General features: G+C 34.6%; 1 protein-coding gene across 1 annotated transcript; it reads left to right on the top strand.

The window, feature by feature from the left end:
• Window positions 1-8,953: 8,953 nt before the first annotated feature.
• LOC129883625 (uncharacterized) lies at window positions 8,954-10,362 on the top strand. Its single transcript, XM_055958248.1, has 4 exons — window positions 8,954-9,842; window positions 9,942-10,070; window positions 10,146-10,240; window positions 10,345-10,362. Exons 1-4 carry the CDS (start codon window positions 8,954-8,956, stop codon window positions 10,360-10,362), a joined length of 1,131 nt encoding a protein of 376 aa, XP_055814223.1.
• The last annotated feature ends 1,530 nt before the right edge of the window (window positions 10,363-11,892 follow it).

Genomic DNA, 11,892 nt, shown 5'->3' on the forward strand with positions numbered 1-11,892 from the left:
TTTAATGGTTTCATCCCTCTCTACGTTGGCGGCATAGTTTTTGGGGTTCGAGTATGGACTGTACTCTTACCCGCTTCGTTGCTCGATAATCCTCCCATGACTCCATGCTCATAAAACTCCCTCCAATCATCTCAAACAAGCCCTCACGGCTAGTTTCATGTGGAACATTGCCCACTCATCAACTCTATCCTCATTTCAACTTAATTAAGTCATAATGGCAAGTCTCATTTAGGACCTTGTCCACTTGTCAATTCTATCCTCCAATCAACTCAATAAAGCCTCATTTAGATAAGCATTTATGACATCTCCTCAAGACTCATCACAACTCTATGGCTTTAGCCCAACAATTCAAATAGAATAGCGCATTTAAGGAAATTGACTTATGAAACATAATCACATGGTTAAAGAGATCAACAAAATATATTAACAAATCATCTCCATCAACTCATACTAACATGAAGGTTTTAGGAACTTCTTATCTCAACAATATCAACACAATTATAATCAATTTAATAGGAGACAAAACTCATTCAAACACAAACCATACCAAGAAACTTCATTCTCATGGACCTCTAACCTCAAATCAAGAGTAGGGCACATGGGTGGACTCATCCCATGTTTTAAATAGTCTTACATACCTTAGTGAAGACTTGAAGAAAACCTTGATGATGGGTCTTCAATGGGGAACACGAATCTTGAAGCTCTTGGAACACCTCTTGTTTGAAATGGAGAAGAAGAAGAAGAGAGAGAGAGAGAGAAATTCCTAGGGATTATAGAGAGAGAAAGGGCTGAAAATTATGATCCCAAAATAATCAAGGGTGATACATATATAATTTGGGTGAATTCCCAAATTGCCCCTTCTCAAAAGTTCTGAAAAATAGGCTAAAATGCTCCTGGCGCGATAGTGGCGCGTCGCGCCATTGCAGCGCCAAGTCGATTATTCCTAAAACTTGCACACCTGTTAGTGGTGTGCCGCGTCAAGGACCAAACTACTGAGGCACATTCTTGGTGCGATAGTGGCGCATCGCACCCTTACAGTGCCAAGGCCATATTTTTTGGGTTCTAGAATTTGGCTTTAAAAACCCTGCACATCTCATAGTGGCGCACCGCGCTAGGGACCAAACTACTGAGGCATGTTTCTGGCGCGATAGTGGCGCATTGCACCACTGGGGCGCCAAGCCTATTTTTCCAGAAATTTCAACCTAGGCCTGAAATCCCTGTCGTGCTAGTTCGTCTTAGGATCATCATATCTTGACTCTGAATTTCAAAATTTACGTTCTTAGTGGTGTTGGAAAGAAGACTCGACAACCATTAATTTAATAGGTCGTGGGCCACCCATATTGTCGTCCTTCAAAAGATAGGATTGTTAGAAGTTGACCCCTTATGCGAACTCCTCCTCAAACTTAGTCACGACAAATCTTTTGGATTAAATTTGGTCCTAGGGGCCTTTGTGACCCCACATCACCTCCAACATCCTTAAATTTCTTGGGGAATCATCCTAGCTCATGCATATGCTCCTCAATACTCAGGTTCGACCCTACCCGTACACAAGAAGGGTCCGAATCTTAGGGAAAATTTTGAGGGGTGTTACAGAAGGTTTTAATGATTTAGGGATTATGGAGAGAACGCGAGAGTTAGAATACTTTAGGATAGTTAATAGGTAGGAACTTAGTTTCTAAAACCGTCCACATTCATTATAAGGAAAAGACTAAAATAACCTCACTTAAAAATTGGAAACTGAGGGTCATGGAGGACCCACCACGGTCTATGTAACTCACCACGATTTGTGGTGATGATCGTGGTGAATACCTTCTCCTTTGAGAGAAGGAAAATCTTCAGGACCTCCTTCAAGGAGACCATGATAGTCCGTGAAGGTCACCACAGCCCGTGGTGAGGATCCTGATAGGAGGGTCTGCAGATGGCCCATGGTGGTCAAGCGTGGTCCCTACCTTGAAATAGTTTGTGACGGTTTCTAGGGAAGGTTAACACGGAGGGCACCATGGGCCTAACCTTGTAGGATTTTGGTTTTTAAATCACTACCACGGTGGAACACTATGAAGCGTACTGAGGACCACGACCCGTGATGGCCTTCGTGGTCATCAACTAGTGTCAAAACTGATATTTTCTAGAATTTCATCCATTTGTTCCTCATTTTTTGACTTTCCAAATTCAGGGATCTTACACTAAAACATCATTATGTGTTTCTAAATCAATCAACAAAACTCTTCATTTTACTTTATGCACTTTTAACTTTCGGAAGTAGAAACTACAACTGAAAAGTGTTTGCTAATAGACTTATTTCAACCTATTCCCTGTGTGATCGATCTCGGCTCTTAGTTGGGTAAATAGACTGCTAACGATCATCTATTTTTCTTTTGAGAAGTATAATTGAAAGTTATCAGGTGTTCAACAGTTAATTTCCAAGGTCATTTTGGGTATTTTCCATCTTCTTAATATTAAGAATATGCCATTTTGGGTATTTGTCTAAGCCTATAACTACTCAAACCCTCAAATTTTCCCTTATTCCATCTCAAACACTCAATAGCATAAATTCTCCCTCTAGGTTTTTCTCCCAAGGCTATTTCCTTCTCCAAGCTAAAGGTTCCAAGAATCTTCAAGTTCAAGTCACTCAATTCCAATTGCATTTACAGCTTTGATTAATCAAGGTATGTGGGAATTCATCCATGGATCTTCTTCCACCCATGGAGTCCCAATGGTTCTCAAGTATATTTTTTATGAAGTTCTTCTAAACCCTACTTTAGATGATTTTGCATCGGGTCAATTCAATTATGATTTTACTCAACTTCAATAATCTATTCATGCATATTCAATCTCCATTACATGTTTTCAATGAATTGTAGAAGGTCGCATGCATTTTGCTATGAATTTTGATTATGGATTTGAAGAGGAATTATGCATGTTTTCATAAAAGTTATGAATTATGGTTCAAGTATGTTTCAAGAAAGTAACCATGAATTGTGAAAGTTTTTCTCACAATATGAAAGAAATCATGACATAGATGCTTAGAAAGGTAAGCGTCTATATGTTTATGTTATGATCATAATTTTCAAGAGGTATTTTTATGATGTATTTTATGGTGTGGATTGGTTGATTATTTCCTTTCCTAATGACTGTGATTTATGTATTATGTTGGTAATAATATAGCACCGACAGAACTTTACGGTGGGGACTTTATAAGGGATTCCTTAGTAGCAACTCCTAGTTCCAAACTATGTGCCCTCGTAGGTGCCTTAATGGACAAGCTGATAGATCAACATATAGCTCATGTTCATGTTTATATAGAGCTTACATTGGCAAGTAGCCTCTCTCTTATCGATATGGAATTACACAGATTCTATGTTATAGTCTACATGGTCTGAAATATCGGTTAAGGTTAATATCCCACAAAATAAGTTATGTTTTACTACAAGCTCTTCCTGATGTCTTTTAAATGATGATTTGACCATATCATATGATTTTATAATTTATTCTCATAATTTAAAAAATATTGGTCATGCATCTCATGTTCATAATTATCATGTTGTTCTATTCACGTTTTGCATGTTTCTCACATACTTAGTACATTTCATGTACTAACATATACTTTTTGCCTACATTATATCATAAGGTAGAGTCCAGCGATCATTCTATGCATCCCGCTCGTGGCTAAATTTTGGAGTTGCAATCTACTTGTTGGTGAGTCCTCATTCTTCGAGGACACAACATTTATAATTTTGTTTATGTTACTCTATGAATTTACTTCCTTATGCTTAGGGTGATCTAGGACTTGTCCTAAATCTCCCGTTTAGTCAGTAGAGGCATGTTAGATTGTTATGTTTCTATTGTCTCATTTATTCTGAGATTTATCTTGATTTCTCTTATATTGAAATTTTCATGTTAGGATTTATATTCTACATTTGATAATCTCTTGATGTATTCTTACTTACCTTATGTATGCTCATGTATGATATACTAAGAGGCTTGGTTGGGACCTCTCAGGATCCTAATCGTTGTGTCACGTCTAAGGCCTAGCTTGGATCGTGATATTGAGTATGTGTACTTGTAGCCCAGACATAGACCGAATTAGGAGCCTAAACTCTTGAGTAGATTGCCCTAATGATTTAAGAGTTGGCGTACTTGTGTTGTGATTATATATATTGTTTCTTTACTATGTAGTAGTTCTTGTTCATATTTCATTTACTGGAAATGGTTGTGTGATCCTACCAGTACATTGTGGTATGTATTGATATTGTACTTTCTCTTTCTTTGGTGAGTACAGGACATATTGAGGTGGTTGTTGAGAGACCTAAGATAGGAAATTGCTGATTATCGAGTTCAAAAGTGAGTCAATTCTATCGGATTGCCGTGGATTCATCCTAGCGCTTAGTCCTTTGCTTTCGGACTCAGACTCTTATTTATATATTATTTTTTTAGACTTTCATCCCCTTATTTAGTTAGAAATTTTGGTACAATAACTTAGGTTCCAAGGAGTAATCTCCGCATCTCTAATAAATTTCTTGAGTTATGAGAACTCAGTTTTAAAAATTATATGTAAATAGTTTCACTCGTTAAATAGTATTTTGGGTTAATGGCGTGTTGTTATTGGCTTAGTATTTGGTTCTCCCACTGGAGAATTAGTGTAGGTGTCACTCACGATGGGTCAGGATTGTGATATTTGTGCAAGAAATAAATAAGGATTTGAGGTATGCCTTTATAACTCTTTGCATTTATGCAAGACCCAAACATAATATATTATGCTCCAACTAACTATTTTTTTACTTTCACTTATCATATATATACCATATACATACTTTCATATATTTTATTCATATAATATTTCTCATATCTCACATATATATTATTTTATGTCGTATACACCACATACTACTTCATATATTGTATATATACGTTTAACACACACCTCATATACCACTTTACACAAGCCTATATATCCTATTTCTTATACCATACATATACATATAGAGAGAGAGAGAGAGATAGAAATGTGAAGAGGAGAACGACCAAGGGCAAAAAGGTCATTTAATGTTAAAGGGTAAAAAGGTCATTTAATCTATTATATAGACCTCCTTCCTCACTCTTCTCAAGTGTTTTGGCATGCTCTTCAGTTGTGTCCTCACTCAATCAGTACGTGTTTTTTCTCTTCTAATTTTTCCTTCTTCTTTTTTTGAGATTCAGATCTCTTTTTTTCATCTTTTTCAAGAAATAGATCTTCACTCTAATAAAAGACAACAAACTTCATATGTTTTTTGATGTGTTTAATTTGTGTGAGAATTCAAGCGATGACAAATAGAAGAATGTCAGTGCATGTCCATGTTGTATCGCTAATAATTTCTGAAGCTTGGTTGGTTGTCAGGTTCTTAGTTTCTCTACATGCTATTCTTTATTAAAGATTCCATTTGAGAATATATTTATGGCTCTAAATAAAGATTCCATTCAAGAATATTATTTTGGAATTGAATTCAAATTACAAATTAGTTTTGGCCTTTTGGGTGTTATTAATTGAAACCTCAACTTGAACTAGACTTCTGTTTGAAAAGTTAATCGTCATCGGGGTATTGCTGTTTTTAGTAGAATCTGTGGTGGAAACTTCATTAACTAAGGAATTCCATGCTGTGATTGATGATTTCCCTTAGATTGCTGATTTGTGGTCAAATATAATTAGCATTTCCCCTGCTTAGTTAGCTGATAGCCCTAGGAGTACAACAATCAAGTATTCTCTTGTTGTTGTATAGAATATCTATTTAGGAATATAATGCCAAGATTATATCCAACAAAGTGAGAATCTCTGAGTCAACCAGGGAAACATATCATCGATCATTTACGTCAACAACAGAAATGTACACAACTAAGAAAGTATCAGGAATAATGACAAAAAAAAGTCATAAAGAGCCAGCGTATTTAACTCTAAGTTTTTATCAATTTTTTCCGTCCTAATATCTGCTGAATTTAAGCTTCATATTTATCCTACCTGAAGTTGGACTAAATTGACTTATTTTCTAGCATATTGATATTGCCTAAGGGTTGAAAATAGTGACTATCTATTAATATTGATGTATAGTATTTATGTTGTCTCCTAAGCAGTTGTGTTCTATTTTTCTCTCGAGTCATTTTAGTTGATCAAGTTTGAGCCTTGATTATAATTGACACTTGTTATTCAAATAACTGAACTTAGCTATAGAAAAATTAGGCAAGCATTAGACTACATTGGTAGAGACAATAGTGTGAGAGAATTGATTAAAAATTGACAACAGTAGGTACCTCAAGTACACCCCATCCTCCACTTCCATGCTCAAAGTTGCGAGTCGAGTCACCAAGGAAATAAAGTAGGAAAAACTTATTGTTGACTCCTAATGAAGGATGTTTGAAGATCTGGTAGATGTAGGTTACCTTATCAAAATAAAAATATGATATTGGTTAATAACTTTTCTGAGAGTTTCTCTTGATTGTTCAATGAATTCTTCTATAGCTATTTATCTTTCTATTAATTAAGAGTTATTGTTCATGACTTATCATCGTTCATCTATATCAGACTTTTAATCTAAAGATTTACTTAAACTGGACTCATTTGTTACTCTCTTTGTATTCGCAAAAACTTCTTGTTTCACTCTCTTTTCATGGCTAGAGTATTTGTTCTTTTATATTTTTTATTTGCTTTCAAGTAGAGCTTTGTATTTAACATAAATAAGAGTTATGTATTACACTTCATTGTTAAGTTCTTTAAATGGGTTGATTTCAACATGGATACTAATACAACTGTGAAGTCTAGACATTGCACAAATGTCACAATGTCGATGCCTACAACGACTTACTTTTTAAGGTGCACTAATTTAACTATGCATAAGTTTGAGAGTGTTTATATTATATGCAATAAGTGTTCTTAAATAAATATATATTATAAGTGTACTAATTTGATGGGGCTTCTCAAAGCTTGCAGTACTGCACTTAACATGTGCAATGGGGATAATGTTACTTAAAAGGGAAAAAATTAAAATTTTACCCGTGTATTACTTATAATTCTTTCTGTTTCATCTTTTGGTCAATCATCCCTTCCCTCTAAGGACGATAAAATAGGCGGAGCTGGAGATTTAGTGAAAATTAAGGAGTATAAGATAATTTTTGTTTTTGTTAATCCCCACTCCTTTTTTTAAAAATTCTTCGTTACAACATAGTTCATAGATTCCTCCTTTTAGTAGCTTATTTCTTAAAATGTATTTAGCTTGAAATCATAACTCAAAATTTTATGATGTGTAAATTTTTGAAAGGAGAGTTTTCTGCAAGAAGGCGTGCAATGCTGGAGGAGAATTTGTGATGCATGAAAAGAATGTTAGTTCCAAGAATCTATTTTTATGAACTTCATTGATTTCTAAAACAGCTTGGTGAGTGCATGTGTTCTTTAATCTTTACCTTACTTCCGTTCAATTGCTATGAGAAACTTTGTATCATGTGAAAATATGAACTCTTGGTAGGTTATTTTGCACCAATTAATATAAAATTCTGGAATGACAGTAAAGCTTATTCTCTAAAGTAGGACAATTAGTTGGTGAACAAGCAATTAATTCAAGATCCATATTTCCAAGATGTCCATAAGGTTTCATCCCTTTATAATTGAACGAAAAAACATATCACTGAGATATTTATTTATTAAAGTAATTGATGGTTAGTAAACATCTTCTGTTGAACTTGAAACCTTGATGCTTCTCTATTTAATTAAGGTATAATAAAAATGAGAGGGTATATGCAAGTTTGGAACAATGAAATGGGGTGTGGCTGTAAGAGTCCGGTTTTAAAGGATCAACAATGGAGTGTTTATATTGTTTGTACCCCCAGCTCTGCTTGCTACTCTAAGGTTTACCATCTCTTTATTTTATCACTTTGAATTTGTTGTATGTACCATTCCTCAATCTTTCAAAGTGTTATATTTTTCTATTGATGGTGTGTTGTCGTGACTGTATACTCTAAGGGTATGTTGTTGTTGTTGTTGTTGTTTGTTTGTTTAGGAGTTTGAGATTTTTAATTTAAGGTTTGAAAATTGGGGGGGGGGGTAACAATAGGATTGTGTTCTCTCATTCTACAGATGGACCGAGCAATCAGAAAGCACATAGGGTTTTCCCTGAGGAGTTTAATTCATTTTTTGTGTTCTTTTGTAATATTTATAAATTTCTACTATATTTTTCTTATTAAAATTTATTAAGGTAATAGCCTTTACATTCTTTTTCTCAATTTCCATCATTCTGAATTATGACCTTCTGATTGATATGTTACTTCATTTATCAAGTTGATTGGGATTGATATTTTCAGATATGTCTTTTTTGCTTGGTTCGCCGAGCACTTAGTATTGTTGGTAAGCTCAACTGCTTTTTCATTTTGTTTATATTATTTAAATTCTGAGAAAATATAAGGCTTAGGAGTCAAATGACCTGCCATATTATTGATCAACGTGATAGAATTACTGTTGGAATTTCATCTTCCACAAACTCAAATTTACAGAGAATATTGAAACAAAAGAGAAAAGAAAGTGGACAAAAAAGGGACACCTGTCAACGTACAAAAAAATAGGGATTAGAATTTATACATAAATTAATTTCAGTTTTGCATTTATTTAGTCACATTGTATAGAGAATAATATTGTACAGGTGGCAAAGTTTAATAGGATAGCTTGTACAAATTTGTTAGGTTAGATGACTTTGTTGTGTATATATATGTGCACTACATAATGAAAAGACAGAGAAAAATTTCAAACCTACTTTATTTTATTGCTTTATTTCCAACATGGTATCAGATTTTCTGCTAATTTTCAGATTTTCTCTTCACTGTTCTTGTTCACAGTTTCATTATTTTTTTGTATTTTCATTTTTTTTAAAACTCCTTTGATTCTTATTCCATCATGAGTGATGAATCAACTGAAGCAGCTAAGGTGGATTAATCCAAGTTAATGGGTTCCAGTCATCTCTATTATCTTCATTCATCAGATTTCCCTGGTATGAATCTGGTGAATTTCACTTTTGATGGAAAAGGGTATGGAGGCTGGCGTAGGTCAGTTCTCATTGCTTTATCAGCCAAAAATAAAATAGATTTTATAGATGGCACATGTAAAGAGCCTGCTATTGATTCCACAAATCACAAATTGTGGAGCAGGTGTAATGACATTGTGTTATCTTGGCTCTTAAATTCACTTTCAAAAGAAATTTCTGATAGTGTCATATACTCAAAAACTACTAAAGCTTTATGGACAGACCTTGAAGAAAGGTTTGACCAATCAAATGGGGCTAAATTATACCATCTCCAAAAGGAACTAAGTGATTTAGTTCAGGGATCTAATGATATAGCAACATATTTTACCAAGTTAAAGAAACTTTGGGATGAGCTAGACACTCTTAATGCTGACATAAATTGTGGATGTAATTATAGCTGTGGAGGAAAGGACAAACTGACCAAATCTATACAAGATGAGAGACTTATGCATTTTCTGATGGGTCTAAATGATTCATATGCATCATTTAGAGGAAATATGTTGATTATCTCACCTCTCCCTAATGTGAATGTTGCTTATTCTATCTTAATTCAAGATGAAAAACAAAGGAAGGTTTATGTAAATCAACAGTACCCTAGTGAATCATCCTCTTGTTTGTCAATAAACCAACACAAATATACACCCTATGATCAGCCTATTCAAAAAATTTCTAACTATGATCAGTATAACCAGAAATATGGAAACTATGAGCAAAAAGGAAAAGGAAAGTTTGATACAAGAAAGAACAACCTGACTTGCTCACACTGCAAGAAACCTGGTCATAGCATCGACAAGTGTTATAGGATTGTAGGTTTTCCTGCAGATTTTAAATTCACAAAGACAAGAAAAAATTAGACTTTGGCACATAGTAATGCAGTGTTTGCCGAAGAGAAACACAATGACTATGCAGGGAATAATCAACAATTTTCACAGGAGCAGTTCAGTCAATTGGTTCATCTTTTGCAACAAGTTAAAGTTAGCCAATCAGGTCATACAAGTTCAGAAGCAGAAGCTGTTGCCAACAGTGTAGCATGCTCTGGTATAACTAATCCCTTACACCATATTTTGTCTTGTTTTGCTCATATTAAATTCAATTCCTGGATCATTGACTCAGGGGCAACCCAACATATGGCCTTTGACACCTCAATCTTTTTTAATCTAACTCCTCTTCTTACACCTTTAAGTATTAATCTACCAAATTCACAAAAGGTAATAGTCACTCACAAAGGGAGTGTCAAAGTTTTACTAGATCTTATTCTAGAAAATGTGCTTTTAGTTCCTGATTTTAATTATAATCTTCTGTCTGTTAACAGACTTTGTCAGCAATATAAATGTCATCGAATGTTCTCTTCCACAAATTATGTCTTTCAGGCCCCTTCCATGAAGAGGCCTTAGGTTCTTGGTGAATCTCCCAGCACTAAATCCAGCCATCAACAACATAGCCTTCTTAGTTTTCCAAGTTTCAAGAAAAATGATGTTGTTCCTACTTTTAATTTTTTTATTCCAGTTCCTACGAAAGATGTTAGTTTATCTTTTTTCAATTCAGTAGTAGCTAAGCAAGTTGATGTAACTCTGTGGCATAAAAGATTGGGCCACTTACCCTATTCATCAATGAAAAATATCAAGTCAGTTTCTGCTTCTATTCATTGTCATTCTGAACTTCCTTGTGATATTTGTCCTTTAGCAAGACAAACAAGATTATCTTTTAAATTAAGTTCTATTAAAATCAAATCCATTTTCGAACTCATTCACATTGACACATGGGGACCCTATAAAACAGCTACTTATGATGGATTTAAGTACTTCTTGACCATTGTAAATGATTATAGTAGAGGAACTTGGACCTATTTATTGACTACCAAAAGCAATGCTTTCTTCATTCTTAAAACTTTCCTCAAAATGGTAGAAAGACAGTTTAAAACTCAAGTTAAAATTATTAGGTCTGATAATGCCTTAGAATTAGGAAGCAGTCATAGCACTTCTGAATTTTTTAAAACTCAAGGGATTTTACATCAGACTTCATGTGTAAGAACACCTCAACAAAACAGAATTGTAGAAAGAAAGCATCGACATCTTCTTGAAACTTGTAGAGATTTAATGTACCAATCAAAAGTTCCTGTTTCTTTTTGGGGAGATTGTCTCCTCACTGCTACTGTCTTAATAAACAGATTCCCTTCTAGTGTCCTACAATTCAAAACTCCATATGAAATCTTATATAATCATCAACCATCTTATGAGTTTCTAAGAACCTTTGGTTGTTTATGCTATGTTTCAACTCTTCCAAGTCATAGATCAAAATTAGAACCTAGAGCTATTAAAGGGGTTTTTCTTGGTTATCCCAGTAGAAAGAAAGGCTATAAAATTATGGACCTCAACACTAAGAAAATTTTATTTTTCAGAAATGTAGTCTTTCATGAACATTCATTTCCCTTCTCTACTCATTCTAGTCCTCCACCTATATTTTCTTATATTTTTAACCCCACTACATCATTAGATCAACACTCAGAATTCTTTTCAGGCCCTGATGTCTCACACCCTGATCTCTTCCCTGATTCTCCTTCTTTTTCTTCTACTATTTCACCATTTATCCTAGAACCCTCTCCTTCTGACCAAACTTCTCCTTCGCCCGTCCTACCTCTTGACAGCACTCCTTCACCTATTGCGCCTTCTACCATAGAATCAACCCCTCACCCTTCACATATTCCTCCACCTCCACAAAATATTCTATCTACAATCTCTACTACTAAATCAGGCAGGCCAACTCACACCTCCTCTTATCTTAAAGATTATTATTACAATGTTGTTTTCCTTACCAACTTAACTTTTTCTTGCTTTATTCCAACTGTTCATCCTCAAACTTT

The sequence above is a fragment of the Solanum dulcamara genome, chromosome 3 (genome assembly GCF_947179165.1).
Source record: "Solanum dulcamara chromosome 3, daSolDulc1.2, whole genome shotgun sequence".
Lineage (NCBI taxonomy): Eukaryota > Viridiplantae > Streptophyta > Magnoliopsida > Solanales > Solanaceae > Solanum > Solanum dulcamara.